This window comes from Portunus trituberculatus, chromosome 42 (assembly GCF_017591435.1).
Source record: "Portunus trituberculatus isolate SZX2019 chromosome 42, ASM1759143v1, whole genome shotgun sequence".
Classification (NCBI taxonomy): Eukaryota; Metazoa; Arthropoda; class Malacostraca; order Decapoda; family Portunidae; genus Portunus; species Portunus trituberculatus.
In genome coordinates, this window is record NC_059296.1 from 18,942,270 (window position 1) to 18,966,206 (window position 23,937).

Genomic DNA, 23,937 nt, shown 5'->3' on the forward strand with positions numbered 1-23,937 from the left:
GCTGGTGATCAGCATGTAGGAATGGATAAAGGTTTCTGTGTTTATATCCTAGATCACTGGAAGCAGAATTGAGCTGTGAGAGCCTGTACAAGTTTAGAAATTGAGCACATATAACTGACTATTTGTATTTAGTGTTCAACTTTGGCCATACAATTAGATAATTTCAAGCTAATGATATGCACAACATTCATACCTTATTATAAGGAAGGAAAGATTGATAAAGGAACTATACAAGTGAATGCATCACTAATAATGTTGCCAAGAGTTTAAGAGTTCAGCAACATTGCCTTCATATGTCCTCTATGTCAGTATACAGTACTTCTTGGTTGTTTACTTTTAGTTCTTTTGTATAATAGTACTTACCAGTCAGTAATACAAAGGTGGAGCTTGCACTTTTTAATATATACACACAATACCAATGTTAGTAGTACATCCAATTATCTAGTTTATTTATTAGAATATACATGTTATGGCAAATTTGAATGTCTTGTTTATCACTACCTTTGAATATATATGAAATATTATAAATGCTTTAACTGAAATTTTTTTATAACATTGAAAAATCGCAGTCGCTTATCTCATGTAGGGTCCTACAACTTTCTAGGTAAGCCTCTAGTGAACAGACCATATATCTATGAAGCCATTTAATTTCTGTGGTTTTGTGCCTTTAATCATTAGCATATATGATCTTTCCATACCTCAGGTCATCTGAGACCTTTGATATGATAATTTCATTGAATATTGACTTACTTTTTCTCACACAGGCTTGGCACCTTCAAGATGCCATTTGGCTGGTGTGCTCGGCCACTCTTCAAAAACTCGGGAAATTTGGATACAGAATCTGATTTTTCACCAATTTATCGTAGTGATGAAAAAAAATTGGGTGAATCAGAATTCATAAGACTGTTATCTGACTTTCGGAAACCAGAGAAAATGAATAAACTAACAACAATACCAGGAAATGTCAGTGTTCAAATAGTGCCCATGGAGGTTACACTACCAAGTGAGTTCTATTATAATGAATATTGTCAGTAAAGGTCATATTTTTCTTATTCTTTAATTTTTTTCCTAGAATATCCATAAAACCATCTTGCTTGTTATATGTTAATGATAGAGAAAGGGAAGACAGTATTTATGTATGTATGGAGTAGGTGTGGAGGCTCTGTGTTTGGTCTCCTGATGGTGTAGTACAGTGGGCCATGAGATTCCCTCTTCCCTAGGGGCGACCAGGGATAGTGTGAATATCTGGTGCCTTGTCTGGGCCAGTGTGGGATTGCTGGGCTGTTATATAGATAGATGGGTGTTATGAGTTGTCAGGATTGTAAGCTACATTTTTTCATAGTATTTTTCTCTGCTGTGCAAGAAATTCCAATACTGGAGGAACCAAGTTAGTAATCTTGTGTGTTTATTGAACAGATGAACATGACAATTCAGGCATCATTATATCTTACAAACAAACAAGAATTTTCAATAGGCATCATCACTTTGTTGAAATTTTGGTGGCTGATATTTGATAGTAGTGTTCTTGAACTTGACCAATGATTGTGTTTTCATGATATTAACTTTTTAGGTCAGCATACATTTAATAGTTATAATGGCTATTATTCACTAATAAATAGAATATTTTCATCATGTTATTTAAGTTCAAGAATTATGTATGTAATACATAAGTTGCATTGTAGACAGGTACAAAGATAATGTTTATATTTATTTGATTTATGTAGGATACAGCACATCATTATATAATGTCACTGTTTTATTTGTTTTATACATGTTCGTACATAATTTGCTTTCATTGTTTTTTCTTATGTTTTTCAGATTCTCTCACACCAGCATTGGAACCAGTTAAACCATTTCCCAACCCTCCCACCCATGAACCTACTGTTGAAGTTCAAGAGTTTCCTTGTAAACATATAGATGACATTCAGCCTTTTGTGAGTTACTGTAACCATCTTTATGTTTATCCTCACAATCTCAATTATGAGAATCAGAAGAGCTTCAGCAGAGCTAGGAACTTAGTCTGCTCTGTTGAACTTCGAGACTCGGACAGTGAAGGTGCAACTTCTCTCTGTGCAATTTATGGTCGACCAGGTTCTGGAGCTCTGACTACACAGATGTCGACTGTTGTTCTACATCACAATACAGTTCCTGATTGGGGAGATGAAGTGAAGATTCTGTTACCTCACAATTTGTCATCATCACATCACCTGCTATTTACATTTTCACATGTTGCCATAGAGGCAGCTAAAGCAGGCAAGAAAGATGTCCCAGTAGAAACAGTTGTAGGTTACTCATGGCTGCCTCTTACCCACAAAGGACGGCTAGTCACAGAAGCTCAGACTCTTCCTGTGGCAGCTCACTTGCCAGCCAAATACCTGTCAATTGAGCCTCTTGGACTTGGAAAAGGGGTAAGTTGTAGATTTCTCTTCTGAGTTTTAAGTTTTCTGATTTCATTGTGGTATGTGAATGAACTTATGCATTTTGTTTAATTTTTTCTTTCCTCCAGTTTGCAGGACCGGAAGTACGATGGGTTGATAATCAAAAAAATGTCTTTCATGTGTCCATGCGCTTGGTCTCTACAGTGCTGAATTCAGATCAGCACCTGCACAATTTCTTCCAGTCCAGCTCCTCACTTCTACCTCTAACTGGTTCCTCTAGTGGGGGCTGTGGAGCTTCTAGTCCAAGGTCTGCTCAACCTATTGACATTGACACACTCAAAAACTTGAAGGTATGTTTTATATAAATGTTATTTATTTACAATGTTACGTATTGAATAAAAGTTAGTGGCTGGAAATCCTTTCTGCTGGACAGTCTTCATAAGTGTCAATATAATGATTGATGATGTATTATGTGGATGTATCTTGGAGTATAATAGTAAAATTGTGATTGTTAAATGAGTGATGAGTATAAAGTGGAGGTGTGTCAGATCATTAGTTACTGGAGGAAAAGTTGAGTGTACATATGAGACAGATGGAAGTTAATTTGTTATGGTGAGATGTCAAAACTGAGAGAATATCAGGGTGCAGTGACAGGCAGTGAAAGATCATAATGAGATGGAGGAAAATCAAAGATTTATGTTCTTCCATGTGTACATTCTTACTAACAAAAAATTTCCTTTACAGGCACTTCATGCCCTGGAAGTTGGAACAATAATAGCATTCTTTCCAACACTTCTTAATCAACTTTTTGGTGTTCTTCTAAATGTTGGCCCAGATGTTGCTACAAATGTCACCCGAGTCATGGTTCATATCATTGATCAAGTGTATGAGGCTGGACGTGATGACATTCTGAGCTCTTACAATAAGGTATGTAGATTACATAGTATTACCACAAAAAAGTAATTCACAGAAATAACTTTTTTTTTTTTTTTTTTTTTTTTTTTTTTTTTTTTTTTGTGTGTGTGTGTGTGTGTGTGTGTGTGTGTGTGTATTATTTGTATTTACCTATTTGTGTATTACAGGGCCCAAGCTAAGCTCTCTGTGTCCTTTCTCCTTGTCCACTCCTGTCATATCTCTCTTTCATCTGATTGACACACACCGCGACATCACTGCTCAGTTTATTCCACTTATCAATACTACGATGCAGGAAACTGTATTTTCTCACGTCATTTAGACAGATGTCTTTTATTAATTTTTTCCATGTCCCCGGAGATGATTACTTGTGGTCACCTTTATCAACTCTGTCCAATATGTCAATCTTGTTCACCAATTTATACATAGTTATCATGTCTCCTCTTGTTTTTCTCTCTTCTAATGTGGTCAGCCCCAGTTTCCTCAGTCTTTCCTCATAGTCTAACTCCCTGAGTCCTGGTACCATCCTTGTTGCCAGCCTCTGTACCCTTTCCACCTTCTTCACATTTTTCTTCATATGCGGTGACCAGACACAAGCTGCATATTCTAACTGGGGTCTTATTAAGGTATCTTCTTCATCATTCCTTCATCTAGCTAGTGGAATGCAAGGCCAATATTTTGAAGCATGTTATATGTTTTCCAAAATATCTTGTTAATGTGTTTCTCCGGTGACAAAATGTTTTGCACGGTTACTCCTAAGTCTTTCTCCTCATTGGTCTCTTTAATTTTCTCATCACCCAGCCTGTAATCCTTGTTTGGTCTGTATCTACTTCTTCTCATTTTCATAACATGGGTCTTGTCTATATTAAATTCCATCTGCCACTCTTTATTCCACTCATATATTTTATCAAGATCTTCCTGTAACTTGTTACAATCTTCCACATTCCTTACTCTCCTCATAATTTTAGTATCGTCCGCAAACATGTTCATGTAACTGTCAATTCCTACTGGCATATCATTAACATAATCAAAAACATGATGGGACCAAGCACTGACCCTTGTGGAACTCCACTGGTTACCTTCTTCCACTTCAACTTCCTTCCTCTCACCACTGTTCTCATTTCTCTTCCCACTAAGTAATTTTCCATCCATTTTGCTAGTTTATCATTTACTCCTCCAATCTTCTTTAGTTTCCACATCATTCTATTGTGTAGTACTTTATCAAAGGCCTTTCTCAAGTCCAGATAGATAGCATCCACCCATCCCTCTCTACATTGTAGTATGTCAGTCACTCTTGAATAAAAACATAATAAATTGGATACGCACGATCTTCCTTTTCTGAAACCAAACTGCCTTTCACTCAGAATGTTTTCACTTTCTAGATACTCACTCCACTTAGCTTTAATTACTTCTTCACATACCTTTTTTTTTTTTTTTTTTTTTTACATTACAAGGGCACTGGCCAAGGGCAAACAAAGTGTTGGAAAAAAAATCCCGCTGGTTGCCAGGCCCTGTTAAGATGAAAGTAGAAAGAGAAAAACAAAAAATCTAAAAGGAGGGTCCAGTTAACGTAAGAGGTGTCTTGACACTCCTCTTTTGAAAGAGTTTAAGTCATAGGCAGGTGGAAATACAGACACAGGTAGAGAGTTCCAGAGTTTACCAGTGTAGGGAATGAAGGAGTGAAGATACTGGTTAACTCTTGCATTAGGAAGATGGACAGAATAGGGATGAGAAGAAGTAGAGAGTCTTGTGCAGCGAGGCCGCAGGAGGGGGAAGGCATGCAGTTAGCAAGTTCAGAAGAGCAGACAGCATGAAAACAGCGGTAGAAGACAGATAAAGATGCAACATTGCGGCGGTGACTTAAAGAATCAAGACAGTCAGTTAGAGGAGAAGAGTTGATAAGACGAAAAGCTTTAGATTCCACCTTGTTTAGTAAAGCTGTGTGTGGATCCCCAGACATGAGAGCCATACTCCATACACGGGCGGATAAGGCCCTTGTACAGAGCAAGCAGCTGGGAGGGAGAGAAAATGGACGAAGACGCCATAGGACACCTAACTTCTTGGAAGCTGATTTAGCAAGAGTAGAGATGTGAAATTTCCAGTTTAGATTTTTAGTGAAGGATAGACCGAGTGTGTTTAATGTAGAGGAGAGGGAAGTTGAGTGTTATTGAAGAAGAGAGGATAGTTGTCTGGAAGGTTATGTCGAGTAGATAGTTGTAGAAATTGAGTTTTGAGGCATTGAACAAAACCAGGTTTTCTCTGCCCCAATCAGAAACAAGTGAAAGATCAGAAGTTAGGCGTCCTATAGCATCTCGCCTTGAGTCATTTAATTGTTGTTGGGTTGGGCGTCTGTTGAACGCTGTTGAATAATGCAGGGTGGTATCATCAGCATAGGAGTGGATAGGGCATTGAGTCAGATTTAGGAGATCATTGATGAATAATAGAAAGAGAGTGGGTGATAGGACAGAACCCTGTGGAACACCACTGTTGATAGTTTTAGGGAAGAACAGTGACCGTCTACTACAGCAGCAATAGAACGATCGGAAAGGAAACTGGAGATGAAGGTACAGAGAGAAGGATAGAATCCGTAGGAGGGTAGTTTAGAAATTAAAGATTTGTGCCAGACTCTATCGAAGGCTTTCGATATGTCAAGGCCGACAGCAAAGGTTTCACCGAAGTCCCTAAAGAGGATGACCAAGATTCAGTTAGGAAAGTAAGAAGATCACCAGTAGATCTGCCTTTACGGAAACCATACTGGCAATCAGAGAGAAGGTTGTGAGCTGATAGATGCCTCATTATCTTCCTATTAAGGATAGACTCAAAGGCTTTAGAAAGGCAGGAAATCAAAGCTATAGGGCGGTAGTTAGAAGGATTGGAGTGGTCACCTTTTTAGGGACAGGTTGAATGTGAGCAAACTTCCAGCAAGAAGGATAAATAGAAGTAGAGAGACACAGATGAAAGAGTTTGACCAGGCAGTGAGCGAGTTCGAAGCACAGTTTTTGAGAACAACAGGAGGGACTCCATCCGGACCGTAAGCCTTCCGAGAATCAAGGCCAGAGAGGGCCAGGAAAACGTCTTTATAAAGAATTTTAATTTTAGGGATGAAGTAGTCAGAGGGTGGAGGAGTAGGAGGAATATGCCCAGAATCATCCAAAGTTGAGTTGGTAGCAAAGGTTTGAGCGAAGAGTTCAGCTTTAGAAAAGAAGAGACAGCTGTAGAGCCATCTGGATGAAGTAAAGGAGGGAAAGACGAAGAAGTAAAGTTGTTAGAGATATTATTGGCTAGATGCCAGAAATCTCGAGAGGAGTTAGAATTGGAAAGACTTTGACATTTTCTATTGATGAAAGAGTTTTTAGTAAGTTGGAGAATAGATTTGGCATGATTACGGGCAGAAATATATAGGGCATGAGTTTCAGCAGTTGGATGGCTACGGAACCGTTTGTGAGCCGCCTCTCTATCATTGACAGCACGAGAACAAGCAGAGTTAAACCAAGGCTTTTTAGCTTTAGGGTTAGAGAAAGTATGAGGAATGTATAGCTCCATGCCAGAGATAATCACCTCTGTTATGCGCTCGGCACAAAGAGAAGGATCTCTGACATGAAAACAATAATCATCCCAAGGAAATCAGAATAGTACTGCCTTAGTTCCTTCCACTTAGCAGAGTTAAAATGCCAGAAGCACCTCCGCTTAGGCGGGTCCTGAGGCTGCACTGGAGTGATAGAACTGGTAACGGAAATTAGATTGTGGTCGGAGGAGCCCAACGGAGAGGAAAGTTTAACAGAGTAAGCAGAAGGGTTGGAGGTTAGGAAAAGATCAAGAATGTTGGGCGTGTCTCCAAGGCGGTCAGGAATACGGGTAGGGAACTTCACTAGCTGCTCTAGGTCATGAAGGATAGCAAAGTTGAAGGTTTGTTCACCAGGTTGGTCAGTGAAAGAAGATGAAAGCCAAAGCTGGTGGTGAACATTGAAATCCCTAAAATGGAGATCTCAGCAAAGGAAAGTGAGATAAGATGTGCTCCACCTTGGAAGTCAAATAGTCAAAGAATTTTACATAGTCAGAGGAATTAGGTGAGAGGTATACAGCACAGATGAATTTAGTTAGAGAGTGACATTGAAGTCTTAGCCAGATGGTAGAAAATTCTGAAGATTCAAGATTGTGGGCACGAGCAAGTGGTGTCGTTACGCACGTATGCGCAACATCCAGCTTTGGATTGAAAATGAGGATAGAGCAAGTAGGAGGGAACAGAAAAGGGGCTGCTGTCAGTAGTCACAGACAACTGTGTTTCGTTAGGAAGAGAAGATGAGGTTTAGTAGAGGAGAGGTGGTGTTCCACAGATTGAAAATTAGAACGAAGGCCACGAATGTTGCAGAAATTGATAGTGAAAGTATTAGATGAAGTGTCAAGACACCCAAGGTCGACAGCAGAGGGCAGTCCGACCTGGGGACATTTATGGTCCCTCCCAGAGGGGACTCCGAGGCAGGGCGTGGTGAAGCCATTATTAAATTTTGATTTGAAGAGAGTGTAAAAGTGTAAGGTGTTGTAGTGTAGTGTAGGAAGTAGTAGAAGTTGTCTTTAGAGGGCAGGCTGCAGCTGCTCAATTGTATAAATGAGACCACAAAGGGAACCGGGAAGAGAGGACACGGGGAATCACTCAGTCTGCAGCACTGCCTACATCCCCGTAAGTACCTCTCCTGGAGTATTCCACCGGGCGGCAGGTGACTACTGCCTACTCCATATACTAGTCAACGATACTGGTCTGTAATTTAACGGTTCCATTCTACTACCATTTTTATATATAGGCACAATGTCAGCTCTTTTCCACTCTTTCGGGACTATTACTGTTCGTATGGAGGTTTCCATAATATCAAATACAGGGTTCAACAATTGATCCTTACATTCTTTTAGCAACCTTCCAGATATGCCATCAGGCCCCATTGATTTATTAATATCCAAATTGCTTATGATTTTCCTTACATCTTCTTTAGTAACCATGATGTCCTGCATTTGCTTTATCTCCGTTGGCCCTTCTATAAAATACTCCTCCTTTGTAAACACTTTGCAAAAGTTGTTGTTCAAAATTTCAGTTATATCTCTAGCATCCTCATATACTTCCCCATTTTTTATCTTTTCTATTGCCTCCCTTTTATTTAGTTTTCCGTTTATGAATTTGTAAAACATTTTAGGGTCACTATCACAATTTTCCACCACTCTCTGTTCATATTCCTTTTGTGCTGTTCTCCTTACTTCAACATATCTATTCCTTGCTGTTTTGTAAACTTCTCTTGATAATACATCACTGTTTTTCTTAAGTTTCTTCCATGCCTTTTCTTTGTTCTTTTTTGCTTCTTCACAGTTTCTATTAAACCACTGTTTATTATTTTTAAGTCCTTTTTCTGTGATATGGCACAAACCTCTTCACAGCACAGTTATTTAAATCCATAAATTTATCGTATTTCAATTGCATATCTCCTTCCTGGTATACCACGGACCAGTCAATTTTATTGAAGAACTCCCTCATATGGTTATAATTTGCTCTAGTATAATTTAATTTTTCCTCCCTGAGTTTCACAATCCTATCTGTGCTTATTTCCGTATCCAGCTTAAAGTTTAGGACATCATGGTCGCTTTCCCCAAGGGACATTCATGCTCAATTTCTTCTTTTAGAGAGATTCCCCTGGTAAATACCAAATCCAATCTTGCTGCAACATCTTGTCCCCTGCACCTTGTTGGTGATCTCACCCACTGTGTCATCAAGTTATTTGTTGCTACGTTTAACAATTCCGCTGCCCACTCTCCACCGTTTACCACTTTGTAGTCTTCCCACACTATTTCTTTACAATTAAAGTCCCCTATTATCATCACTCTGTCCTTTCTGGTGAGTTCCTGCTTCATTCTGTCTAGAGTATTTCTCATCACCATTTGATACTGTTCATATTCCCAAGCACTGGTTCTGGGTGGTATGTATACTGTTATAATATTAATGTCTCTCTTACCATCTGTTATAAGCATACTTATCACTTCCTCATTTCCCTTACTATAGTTCACCTCCTTCACTATCAGATCTTCCTTAGTAAGAACCATTATACCACCACCTCCTTTATTTTTTCTATCATTTCTCCATACTCTGTAGTGTTTGACATCAAACCAATCTAACTTTATTTCGGGCCTTAACTTTGTTTCCACCACACACATTATGTCCGGTTCATTGTTTCTTAGGTAATCCATACATTCTAGCCTCTTAGACAGAAATCCATCTATATTCGTGTAAGTCACTTGAATTCCATTCCTAGTCTCTTTCTTCGATGTTTCTGTCAGTGTAATGTCTATTCCGTCTGTTTTATCCACCACTTCTTCAGCCTCCCATTTCTCATCCTCCAAAAAAACTTAGTCTTTTCCTCCTCGGTTCTTACGTCATTCCTCTCCCTCACCTCAGTTACAAGCTCTTTCATTTTCATCCGTTCGTCCTGTGACATATTTCTTCTTATGTAAATTGTTTTGGTCTCCTCAAAGTCCTTAAGTTTCCAAGCCCTCCTCAGCAAGGCCTCAGCTGCCACCTGAGACTTTAATTTCAATTTCAATGGTCTACTTTTGCCTTCCTCAAAAGCTCCTAGTCTACTCGTCTACCTCAGCATATAGGCACTCTTCCTTTTCTGAGATCTTATTCAGTAAAGACTCAATCCTGTTATTTTACTTATCTCTCCTATCTTGCCAGTTCCTGTTTGTTTCCTCCCTCAATCCTGTTATGATCACGCATTTGTTTTTTTTTTTTCTTTTTCAGCAATATCTCTCACTACATACTCATTTTCCTTTAATGCTTTTACCATTTCACTCTGTGTAATCACTTTATTTTCTTCTTCCTGCTTTTTCACTATCTCCCTAAAGGACTTTTGTACTTCCTGGTGTTCTTGCTTCACTTCTTTCATCTTAGCATCTATTAGGTTAAGGCATTCCTCCTTCCCCAGGTCCTCTTCAGATATTTTCTTCTCCATTTCGAGGAGTTTAGCCTTCATCTCATCACATTGTTTCCTTAGCTGTTTGTTTTCTTTCTCCATTTCCACTTTTTCCCTCAACAAGTCTTTGTTCTCTATCGTTAACAAATAGATTTTGTTTTTTGAAGGACTCGTTTTCCGCTAAGACTCTATCCAGTTTTTCTTCTATGGAAATAATGCTTAGAAACTTACTTTCTAATGCCTGAATTCTTGCATCCATGTCGAATTTTTCAAGCCCTCTTGGAGTGGTAACAAAACCTTCAAAGTCCCTGGCTGGAGTGGACATCATGGTATTTATCGCCAGCTGGTCTTGTCCAAAACAAACACCATGGACAATCTCCGCTCAGGGACCACCCTCCATATCCCGCTTGAAAATGGTCCACTTTTTGCACTTTGCGACAGTAGGACATTAATAGGACATGTGTGTGTGTGTGTGTGTGTGTGTGTGTGTGTGTGTGTGTGTGTGTGTGTGTATTTACCTAGTTGTATTGTACGGGGTTCGAGTGGGGCTCGTAGTGTCCTGTCTCCAAGTCTCCATTTATCCAATTTTTCCTTAAAGTTATGCACATTATGTGCTGTTGTAACTTCATTACTCAATGCATTCCACTTCTCCACCATTCTGTGTGGAAAATTGTATTTTCCAATATCCTTCACACACTGTCTCATCCTGATCTTCTTTACATGTCCTCTTGTTCTTCTATCTTCTTCTGTCACCAGCACTAGGTCTTCCTTGTCTATCTTTTAAATGCCATTGACTATCTTGTGCAGTGTTATTAGGTCCCTTCGTTCTCTTCTATCTTTTAAGGTTGGTAGTCCCATTTCCTTCATTCGTTCTTCATGTGTTAGGTCCTTTAGTTCTGGCACCATCTTTGTAACAATCTTCTGTATCCTTTCTAATCTTCTTATATCTTTTTTAGAGCTCATAGACCACACCATAGCTGCATATTCCAGCTTTGGACGTATTCTGCTTGTGATGATTTTTTTCATCATATCTTTGTCCATGAGTTGAAATGCCACTCTTATATTAGTCAACATTTTATATGATGATCCAAATATCTTGCTTATGTTTTTTTCGGGGTTCAGATTTTTGTGTATAATCACTCCCACATCTTTTTCCTCTTTAGTCTTCATTATTTGTTCCTCTCCCCATCAGATAGTTCCATACCAGTCTTCTTTTTGCTTTTTCCTAGCTCCATTATGTGACATTTCTTGGCATTAAACTCCAATTTCCACTTCTTACTCCACTCATAGATTTTGTTTATATCTTCCTGTAACAGCAGACAGTCCTCCCTGGTTTTGATAACTCTTAGCGGCTTTGCATCATCAGCAAATAAATTAATATAACTGATTACCCCATTGTGAATATTGTTTACATAAATCTGAAACATAATGGGGGCTAACACTGATCCTCGTGGAACTCCACTCATTACTTTACCCCAAGTTGAGTATGTACCTCTGATCACAGTTCTCCTCTCCCTATATTTCAAATAATCTCTTATTCATTCTAGCAAAATTCCTTGCAGTCCTCCTATGTTCTCTAGTTTCAAAAGTAGTCTTCCATGAGGGACTTCATCAAAAGCCTTTTTTATGTCCAGGTATACTGTGTCCACCCATCCATCTCTGCTTTCCAGCCCTTCTATAACTCTTGGGTAGAAGCTTAATTAGTTTGATACATGTGACTGTCCTGTCCTGAACCCGAATTGTCTGTTCGATATGACTTGTTCCTCTTCTTGATGTTTAATCCATTTTTCTTTGATGATTATTTCACACAACTTCCCCAATACACTTGTAAGTGACACTGGTCTGTAGTTTAGTGGTTCAGTTGCCTTTCCTCCTTTAAATATCAGTATTAAGTTGGCTTTCTTCCATTCTGGTGGAACTTTCCTTTCATTTAGTGAACTTTTAATTATTTCCCAAATTGGATCCAGCAGTTGCTCTTTACATTCTTTTAGCACCCAGCCTGATACACCATCTGACCCCATTGCTTTTCTGACATTAGACTTATCCAATAATCTTCCAATATCCTCCTTGTGTACTGTGATTTCCTGTAATCCATAGCAATGCAATGTCCTTTTAGCTTCTGTGAAATCTTCTGCAGTGAACACCATTTTGAAGCTCTCATTCATTATTTCACACATTTCCTTCTCTGTTTGGTATGTCTTCCCTCCTTAATTATTTTTTCTATTGTTTTTTGTTCTTCATTTTGCCATTCATAAACTTGTACAAAAGTTTGGGTTCGTCTTTGCTTTTACTCGCTACTCAGTTTCTTTTTTCCTCCCTCCTTACTCTAATATGTTCATTTCTCACATCCTTATACTGCTGTCTGTTATTGTCATTTCTCTGCTTTATGAGTTTCTTCCATGCTTTATCTTTTGCCTTTTTAGCTTTTGTGGATCTAGTGTTGTACCAAGCATGTCTTTTTTCTTAACTCTATAAAATGGTACATATTTCTTTACTTCATTATATTTCTGTAAGAGTATTTCATATTTTCCTTGTACAATTTTTCCATACATAATGTTTCTGTATTCAATGTCAGCCAAAAGTTTCTTTATTTTTTAATCTGCCCATGCATAATTTAATCTTCCTTTTTTGTAGTCATCTCTGTATCTTATCCCATCCTCCTCCTGTATTTCCATCTCTAATGTCACATGATCACTTTACCCATTGGACTGAGGTTTTGTATACTGGGAGGGGGCTCTGGTTTCTTTGTGAATACTAGGTTAAGTAACGATGGTTCTTCTTCCCCCCTGTACCTTGTTGACTCCTCCACCCACTGATCAACCATAGTCAACTGTAGCACCTTCTCGCTCCACTGTCCAGCATTATCCATTACTTCCATCTCTCTCCATTTTATTTTTTTACAGTTAAAGTCTCTAACTAAAAGTATTTTTCCATCTCTTCTGATCATATTATCTTGGCACTTAATCACCTCTCTTTGCATATCTTTATGTTCTTCAGTTCCCCAGTTCTCAGGTGGCACATATGTAATTATGATTTTTCTTTTCTTCAATACCTTTGTTTTGACTGGTACTCCCATTACTTCCATTTTGTCCTCACCATATTGAGCATCCGCCACACATATACGTATTATCACGAACCATTATTAGCACTCCTCCTCCCCCTTTCCTGTCTCTCCTCCAGCTATTATATCCCTCCTCTTTAAAGTTAACATGGATCTCCACTCTTAGTTTTGTTTCAACAATGCACATTACATCTGGCTTTTTTTCTTTCAAATACAGGCAAGCCCCGCTTAACGAAGGGGTTATGTTCCTAAAAAACTTCATATCTTTAACTACCGTCCTTATTTCTCTCTCCCTCAAATAACTTTCTATCCATCTCAATGTGCTTCCTTTTAAGCCACCCTTCTCCTGTGTGTGTGTGTGTGTGTGTGTGTGTGTGTGTGTGTGTGTGTGTGTGTGTGTGTGTGTATTTACCTATTTGTATTTACCTATTTGTGTATTACAGGGCCCGAGCTAAGCTCTCTGTGTCCTGTCTCCTCGTCCATTCCCGTCATATCTCTCTTTCATCTGATTGACACACACCGTGTCAACGACATGACTGCTCAGTTTATTCCACTTATCAATGCTATGATGCGGGAAACTGTATTTTCTCACGTCATTTAGACAGATGTCCTTTATTAGCTTTTTTCCATGTCCTCGGAGATGATTACTTGTGGTCACCTTTATCAACTCTCTATCCAGTATGTCAATCTTGTTCACCAATTTAAAAATAGTTATCATGTCTCCTCTTGTTCTTCTCTCTTCTAATGTGGTCAGCCCCAGCTTCCTCAGTCTTTCCTCATAGTCTAACTCCCTGAGTCCTGGTACCATCCTTGTTGCCAGCCTTTGTACCTTTTCTACCTTCTTCACATTTTTCTTCATATGTGGTGACCAAACACATGCTGCATATTCTAGCTGGGATCTTATTAAGGTACATAATATCTTCTTCATCATTCCTTCATCTAGGTAGTGGAATGCAAGGCCAATATTTTGAAGCATGTTATATGTTTTCCAAAAAATCTTGTTAATGTGTTTCTCCGGTGACAAAGTGTTTTGCACGGTTACTCCTAAGTCTTTCTCCTCATTGGTCTCTTTAATTTTCTCATCACCCAGCCTGTAATCCCTGTTTGGTCTGTATCTAGTACTTCCCATTTTCATAACATGGGTCTTGTGTATATTAAATTCCATCTGCCACTCTTTACTCCACTCATATATTTTATCAAGATCATCCTGTAACTTGTTACAATCTTTCACATTCTTTATTCTCCTCATAATTTTAGTATCGTCCGCAAACATGTTCATATAACTGTCATTTCCTACTGGCATATCATTAACATAAATCAAAAACATGATGGGACCAAGCACTGACCCTTGTGGAACTCCACTGGTGTGTGTGTGTGTGTGTGTGTGTGTGTGTGTGTGTGTGTGTGTGTGTGTGTGTGTGTGTGTGTGTGTATGTATGTATGTATGTATGTATGTATGTATGTGTATTCACCTAGTTGTATTCACCTAGTTGTAATTTTACAGGGCCTGGGTATCATACTCGTGTGGCCCCGTCTCCATATCTACACACATCCAACTTTCCTTTAAAACTATGCACACTCCTCGCTGACACCACCTCCTCACTCAAACCATTCCACACCTCCACACATCTTTGTGGGAAACTATATTTCTTCACATCCTTCAAGCATATTCCCTTGGCTATCTTTTTACTATGCGATCTCGTAGTTCTATTTAAGTTTTCCTCTCTCAACATCATTTGCTCATTATCCACTTCATCCAGTCCATTCAACAGTTTATAAACCTGTATTAAATCTCCTCTTTCTCTTCTTTGTTCCAAGGTAAGCAAATTCATTTCTTTTAATCTCTCCTCATAGGTCATTTCTGCCAACTCGGTATCATTTTTGTTGCCATTCTCTGCAATCTCTCCAACTTCCTTATATGCTTCTTTTTATAAGGGGACCAAACCACTCCAGCATATTCCAATCTTGGTCTAATTACCGTACTAATTAATTTCTTCATCATATCTTTATCCATATAATGAAAGGCTAATCCAATATTTTTATCAAATTATACGTTTCTCCAAACATCTTATCAATATGAGCCTCAAACTGCCCATGGTCTTGTATTATCACTCCCAAATCCTTTTCCTTTTCCACCTTTTTCAACACTACTTCTTCACCCATCTTATATGACCCTCTTGGCCGTCTTCCACTCTTCCCCATCTCCATCACATGACTTTTGCTCAGATTAAATTCCATTTCCCACCTCTTGCTCCACTCCCAAATCTTATCCAGATCTGCCTGTAAAATTTCACAATCTTCTTCACTCTTCACACACCTACACAACTTCGCATCATCCTCAAACAAATTAATATAACTGTTTACTCCCTCTGGCATGTCATTAATATATACAAGGAAAAGTATTGGTGCCAGCACTGAGCCTTGTGGGACTCCACTCTCCACCACCAACCAGTCCGACTTTGCATCCCTTATTACCGTTCTCATCTCCCTCCATCTCAAGTAGTTTTCCATCCACTTTAACACTTTTCCTTTCAGTCCTCCATAAATCTCTAATTTCCATAGCAGTCTCATGTGAGGTACCTTGTCAAAAGCTTTCTTTAAATCCAAATATACACAGTCCATCCATCCTCTCTCTCTTGTATTTTGTCAACCACTCTTGAATAAAAGCTCAGTAGATTTGTTACACATGACCTCCCTTTCCTAAAGCCAAATTGATGATCCGATAATAACTTATGATCCTCCAGGAACCGTATCCAATATTTCTTTATCACCCTCTCACAAATCTTACCGACCACACTTGTTAGAGACACAGGTCTATAGTTAAGAGGCTCTTCCTTACTGCCTCCCTTATAAATGGGCACCACTTCAGCTCTTTTCCACTCTACTGGTACTTCCCTGTTTCTAATGAGCACCTTATAATATCATATAATGGATCAATCAATTCTTCTCTACACTCCTTCAATAATTTTCCTGAAACTTCATCTGGTCCCATCGCTTTATCATCTTTAAGTTCCTCCAACATTTTATATAACTCCTTTTAGGTATCTTAATGTCATCCATGTGCACATTTCCTTGTACATTCTGAGGCTTTACAAACATTGTTTCTTTAGTAAATACTTGCTGAAACCTATTATTTAGCAATTCCGCTATATTCTTAGGGTCATCTACTATCCCTTGCTCTCCTTTTAATCTTTCAATGGACTCTCTCTTTTAAGTTTACCATTTATGAACCTGTAAAACAATTTTGGATGTTCCTTACTCTTGTCTACAATATCTTTTCAAATTTTCTTTCTTCCTCCTCCTTACCCTCACATACTCATTTCTCGCCACTCTATAATTCTCCTTATTTAGTATATTCCTGCTCTTTTCCATCTTTTCCAAGCCACATCTCTCTTTTCCTTAGCCTTAACACAAGTTGCATTAAACCAATCCTTTCTTCCTTCCTCTCTCGGTTTATACTTTGGTACAAATTTCATAACTCCTTCTTTATAATATTTCATAAAAATCTCATATTTTTTTGCACTTCTCTGATTTGTAACATCTCCCAATCTAATTTTCTGAAATAATTTTTCAAACTTTCTGTGTCCATCTTTCTATAATTCAATTTACCACTCCTGTATGTCTCGTCTTTCCTTCGCTGTGTTGTTGCTATCTGCATTTCCATAACCACATGATCACTCTTTCCCAAAGGACATTTGTATTGTATATCTCCACATAGGTACGCTTCTCTTGTTAACACCAAATCCAGTCTAGCCGGTTCATCATCTCCTCTATATCTAGTATTTTCCTTCACCCTCTGTTCCATCATATTTTCCATCATTAGATTAAGAAATCTCTCTCCCCATGCTTCCTCTCCAACACCACTTACTAGATTTTCCCAATCCACCTTACAATTAAAATCTCCTACTAGTATCACCTTTCTTTTTCCAGATAATACACTTTCCAAACTCTGTAAAGTATCCTTGATCATATTGTCGTATTCCCTTAATGTCCAAGAATTTGTTTTAGGAGGTACATAGGTCACCATGATTATTAATTCTTTTCCATCACTTTTTATCCTTATGCTTATCACTTCTGCGTTGTTCTTCCCATACCAAACCTTATCCACATTTATTTATTTCTTCGTCATAATCATAACTCCTCCTCCACCTTTACTCTCTATCCTTTCTCCATATATTATATTTATTATCCAAATTTACCTTTGTTTTTTCATGTAATTTTGTCTCAGTCAAACACACTATATCAGGCTTCTCCACCATCATATAGTCTTGCAATTCCAATCTACTTGACAGTATCCCATCTATATTAGTATACATTACGGTCCACCCACTGCTCCCTCTAGGGGTTCCTCTGCATTCCTTCTCTCCACATACCACTTTCTGACTCTCTTTCCTATAACTCTCCAAAAAACTTTTCTTTCTTCTTCAGACCATTCACCATTTTTCCTTCTCGCCTCTTCCAACAATTCCTTATATCTTCTCCTCTCTCCCTCATTTCTATTTTTCTCACAAACACCTCTTTACAACCTTCTATCTCTCTTAACTTTGATGTTCTATATAGGATATCCTCCGCAGATTGTTGTGACTTCAGTACTACTTTAATCGGTCTGCTCACTCCCTCCTTATACGGACCCAGTCTATGGATCTCTTCCACTTCTTCTTGTAGGTCTTTTTTCATCATCATTTAGATTTTTAACAGATCTCTTACCGTTTTAATTCTTCCTTAATTCTCTTAGGCTTATATGTTATATTTTGTTCTTTCATCCCAAATATTAACACACTCTTCTTCTTTTCTGCTATTTCCTTATCAATGTTTCCTTATTCTTCATTACATTAACCAGTTCCTTGGACCTTTCTTTTTTGTCTTCCTTCAACTGATCTTTAATTATTTCTTGTAATCCAACCATCTCTGCTTCCCTCGACTCAGTCCATTGTGTTTTCTTCAGTTCCCATTCCCTTTCAAACCTTTCATTCTGCTCACTAATCATTTCCTTAAAGTCATCTTTCTCCTTTACTACTCTCTCCATTTTCTCCTCCAATCGTCTCTTGTACTTTTCAACCTCCACTCTCAAGTGTGCATTCTCATCCACCAATCGTTTTCATTTTCCTCCAGTCTCTAACTCTTTCCTTCAAAGCCTTGCGGAATTCTCTATCCTGCTCCTCCTCACTCCTCTGAACTTTTAATTCCTTCACCAACTCCTCAAATCTCTTTTCCAACATCACCAGTCTACCTTGCATCGTTGCTCCCGTTGAAGATGGGCTCATGTTTTGGCTGGCCACTTTCGGTTTCGCTCCCTGAGCCTCATCGACATATTTTGAATTTAGTAACTTGTTTCTTATTGGTCTATCCATTTTTATTACACTATTCCTGGGAGCATGTGGGTGTGTGGTGGTGTACACTGTGGGCCAGGCCTGGTAGCTGCGTGTGTGCGGTGGGTGTGTGTGTGTGTGTGCGCGTGTGTGCGTGTGTGTGTGTGTGTGTGTGTGCGTGTGTGCGTGTGTGTGTGTGTGTGTGTGTGTGTGTGTGTGTGTGTGTGTGTGTGTGTGTGTGTGTGTGTGTATTTTCTAATAATTGAATGACATTAGGAAGGGTGTATGGAAGGCAGTCCCAAATGCCTTCAAAACATACACAAACTGCTCTCAAAACATGCCAAACTGTTAAAATGCCTTTAAAACATGTCAAACTGTCTTAAAATGTTCTCAAAACTTACCAAATTGTGTTGAAATACCTTTAAAACCTGTCAAACTGTCTTAAAATGCCTTCAAAACATGCTAAACCATGTCAAAATGCCTTTAAAACATGTCAAAGTGTTCTAAAATATTCTCGAAACATGCCAAATTTTGTTAAAATGCCTTTAAAACATGTCAAACTGACTTAAATGTCTTAAAACAAGCCAAGCAATTAAAATGCCTTTAAAACATGTCAAAATGTCTTAAAATCTTTTCAAAACACGCCAAACTGTGTTGAAATGACTTAAAAACATGTGAAACTATCTTAAAATGTTCCCAAAACACACCAAACTGTGTTGAAATGCCTTTAAAACATGTCAAACTGTCTGCAAATGTCCTCAAAGCAAGCCAAACCGTGTTAAAATTGAACACTAAGGAACAAACTGTCTACAACTGTAAAGCTATCAAAAGCTGTCTAATTGTAGAAGGAAAATAAGGACCAATAAAGATGTAATGAAGCACACACCTCAATGAATGACTGACTGGCTGGCTGGCTGGCAATATCCAAAAAACAGATAAAATAATAGCACTGGGGCAAGGCAAGTGAGTGAGGCACCAACCTGCCAGACCAGGAACACAGCGCCAATCCAACACCAAAACAAACTACCACTTAGGCATTTACCAATTACACATCATCAAGAAATGAGTGAAAGGTAAGATTTAAAAGCAAATAAAAGTTAGGCAATGAACATATGAAAATCCAGTAAAATTAATAAAAGCACCAATAGAAAACAAGGCAAGAGCGCCGTGTATGCTCTCAGAGCGGGAGAGCGGAGAGACCCACACACACGTCCACCTCCTTCCGTGGTCAGCCTGGGTGAGTGTGTGTGTAGGGAAACTCAGTGGATATATAGTTTTACAAGAGGTGGAGCAGCCTGTGATAGCTTGTATGACAAAAAAATGTAAATGGATTAAATAGATAAATAATAGTACATAATGATAATAGTGTTAATGGTAATGATAATAATAATGATGATAGTAGTAGCAACAAATGTAATAATTGTTATTTAATAGCAATAATAGTATTAATAATACAGATAATGATAACTGGTAATGTTACTTTGTTGTGATTTATTATGGTTTTTGTTTAGGACAGTATAATAGTTTTCACATCAAGATAAGACTAATTTGTTCATCAATAACATCTTTGAAATCTATGGATACATGAAACTGATCTGGTATTTGGTGATTTTGGGTACAGTTATAGGAGTGTGGTAACATTAATCTCATGATTGGTTAAGAAAGGAATAATGTACTTATGTCTAGCTTTGTGGAATACTGCTGTGCACTTGTATGAACAGTAGCTTATTTCACGGATATGTTTTCATTAAGCTTTAGCTATATTTTCTTCAGTTATTTAGAATGGTTGTAATTACTATATTTTTGTGTGTTTATTTTTTCAGTATGTTATGAGCATTTCTTGTCATGGGCGCAAAACTGTTCATGAAGAGCTCTGTCACTCTCTTACGGAGCTCCTCCAGCCCTCCGGAATGGATCAGACCCTGATCAACAAAATTCTTCGCCATGGGCAGTTCTTTTTTGCCTTTATTACTCGCTCCATGGCTCTTCACTTGTTAACAACAGCTAGAATAAAGGTTAGTTGAGTCAGTACCTCAATGTTTTATGAAATTACAGTTCATATAGGTAGAATAATGTACATATATACGTATATCTATAGCTTCATGAATTGACATCTGTCACCCTTTCTGCTCAAAGGATTTTTTATATGCTACCAACAAGGGCAAACAGTTGTTTACATTTATATAGTTATTGTTGAAAATCCAAAATCTAATGGCTATTTCTAGATTGTCATATGTAGATTTCCTTGAAGTATCAAGATGCATGATAAATTCCTTTTTTTATTATAATGCATTTCAATTTCCATGTGATGATGGAAAATAAAAAGCAAAGCTAAAAAAGTTATGGCTACATTCCTCGTGCTACCATTACTCATGTCAGCAGAGTATATATAGATGTAGTACATAACTTATACATCTTGATTTTATTTTTGTTTGTGACAGTTATTGGCCTTTAGAAGCAAACTGGCATATTTAACAAATAGTGAGGCTTAACCCCAAACATGTGCACTACTTATTAATTATGGGAGGTGGTGGTGTAGTGGTTAAGGTGGTGAGCGTGGGATCGGCCAGATGTCCATGTGTAGGTTTGAATCCCATCTCATACCACCTTGAAACTTTGCTATTTGTTGAGTGGTTTAAAATTACCTATATGTCACCATGATACCCAGGTTCTAGGTGGTGACTCCAAAGCTGTGCTTGGGTGGTGATATGGGCTCTAATATGGGTACCACTATAAATAAAACTGCCTGTGCCACTTATGGGTGGAAGTTGAACAGTGCTTCCCATACTCCTCAATTATACCTACAGGCACTCTATGTAGGCCATATCACACACAAAAAAAAAAAAAAAAAAAAAAAAACACTGGAAGAAGGAGGACATTGTGTTTTGCCACCATTACTATCATCATTTCTGCTCTCTTCAGACACTCTACTCTCACTCATTTTGGCTACCACATACTATATAAGATCTTTACCATGCTGAGGCTTTCAAGATGCAAAATAGAGCAAACTTGGCAACATTGAGAAAAGTGGTTCCTTCTGATACCCTCACTTCTTATAATTGCTGGCAATGATAGGGGATCTGGTACTAGCTTTACTCTAAAATACCTTGTGAATGTCACTTAAGGTTTCAAGATTGATACATGAAATGCAAATAATGCAATTGAGAGAGAAAGCAAACAAAAAAACAACTATTTAGACACACTGCTGTTTGCACATTCAAACCTTTAAACTTCCATATTACAAACTTAATTTTTTATTGTTTTCTTAAATATTCATGTGTAGCACTGCTTCATAAAATGCTTCAAATTAGAATACTTCAGATTGCACTGCTTAGTTTTCACAGAAAAGTGGATGTTTTTGTGGCATGAAGGGCATGACTCAGAAGAAACCTGCTCTGCCATATTGTATCCCTTGAATTATAATGTTTTTGCTTTTGATGGAAATTATTTTAAAATTATGCTATTTTTCACTTACTTTTGCCATCCAATTTGTAGTGGATGACATCTGTTTTTTCAGTAATTTTTTTAAAATTTATGTATGTATAAAATAAAAGTTAGAGAAATACTTTTTTTTTTTTTTTTTTTTTTTTTTTTTTTTAATTTTATGTAGGAGGGACAGCTGACCAAGGGCAACAACATATGAAAACAAAAGGCCCACTATGTTGCCAGTTCCCTAAGACATGGGAGTTAGCCAAAATTCAGGAACATATATCTCAACACCTCTCTCTCTTAAAAGAAATCAAGTCAAAGGAAGATGGAAATACAGAAGCAGGAAGGGAGTTCCAGAGTTTACCAGTGAAAGGTATGAATGACTGAGAGTACTGGTTAACTCTTGCATTAGAGAGTTGGACAGAATAGGGGTGAGAGAAAGAAGTAAGCATTGTGCAGCAAGGCCACAGGAGGAGGGGAGGCATGCAGTTAGCAAGATCAGTAGAGCAGTTAGCATGAAAATTAGTCATGTAGATGTGTTAAAAGGTTTCAAATATTTATTGCAGATGGTTCGAAATGAGAGATTTAGTGAAGAGTTTCAAAGTGAAGTACAGTCACTTGTGGAGGTGGTTAGTACTCACATTGTCCAACGGTACAAAGAAAATCCTGTGGAGGCACGAGCAGCCAACTCTGCTCTTGCACATTTCCTCAAGGTAAGATGTACTGATTTGCTGATATTGCAGTTATCTCTACATTAGAATTAGTATGACATCTGTACATACAAATATTTAACAACCGTGGTGACATCACGCATCCCTGTCTCACTCTCCCCTGTCAACTTTGACACCTTTGTTTATGTTTTTCGTTATCTAACTGTGATGGCATTCACAATAAATGACCTGAAGCAGACACTCACCCTCTCTGTAATTCCTACATTCATCCCATTGAAGATTCCAGCAAACTTTCCTTACCTCCACATTAGGTTATACATTCAAAGCTAGTACTCCATAACTCTCTCTCCCCATGTTTAAGCACCTATTAGGCTCTGAATTTGTGAAACCTTCCTTACCTTACTATTTTGTCTTGTTTATTACTATTCCCACACCTGACAATACTGCCCATCATTCCATTTCTACATTTGCCAAAACTTACAGGGTTGCTCTTCTAGTCCTTGCATCTTTCTGCTTTCTCCAACAACAAAACCATTTTTTCCTTCACATTCTCATAGTACTATTGTCCTTCCATTATCTTTTAACTTCTCTTGAAAAACAGGTTCGTGTTTCCCTAGTATTTTATTATAACCTCCCGCAAAAAAAAAATAAATAAATAAATAAACAAATAAAATAGAAAAAAAATAGATAAATGATATTGTATATTTCCAGTCTCATCATTTCACACATTGTTTTCTGTATATGTTGTCACTTTGAATCCATCAATTAGTGTTGTGTTTTGTCTGTTGTCTGCTTTCCACATATTTTGTCCAATTTTCACCTTTGTTTTTTTTTTTTATTGTTATTTTGATATATATATTTTTTGTATCTAATTTAATGTATGATTATTTATTTGAATACTTCATTCCACTTTGGGTTATTAACTTAGTCTTCATTAATTACTTTCCCATATACTACAGCATTAGTGTAAGTACATTTTACTTCTGTAAAACTGATATGTATACAAGTATACAAGATAAGTCATATTGGCTTGAAGCTTCATAGAATAAGTAGATGCTTACTGAATACTTTACATACTTACTTGATGTTCTTATTTGATTTCCATAATTTTTATTTAGCTTTAGTTCTTGAATGTTTCTTGACTTTCTCTGGAATCATATTTGCATCATTGAAGATAACCATTTTGCAGATTAATTCAAGTAATCATCTACGAGGACATGGAAAAAA

General features: G+C 37.8%; 1 protein-coding gene across 5 annotated transcripts in view; it reads left to right on the top strand.

Annotated features, from left to right (window-relative positions):
* LOC123517692 (dedicator of cytokinesis protein 9-like) overlaps positions 1 to 23,937 on the top strand; it is a 159,282-nt gene that overhangs the window by 51,166 nt on the left and 84,179 nt on the right. For all 5 annotated transcript variants that reach the window (XM_045278044.1, XM_045278045.1, XM_045278047.1 and 2 more), the window contains 6 exons: positions 765 to 1,003; positions 1,819 to 2,408; positions 2,507 to 2,728; positions 3,123 to 3,305; positions 20,434 to 20,625; positions 22,606 to 22,752. In XM_045278044.1, coding sequence (XP_045133979.1) covers positions 765 to 1,003; positions 1,819 to 2,408; positions 2,507 to 2,728; positions 3,123 to 3,305; positions 20,434 to 20,625; positions 22,606 to 22,752 — 1,573 coding nt within the window. The remainder of the gene's footprint in view (positions 1 to 764; positions 1,004 to 1,818; positions 2,409 to 2,506; positions 2,729 to 3,122; positions 3,306 to 20,433; positions 20,626 to 22,605; positions 22,753 to 23,937) is intronic.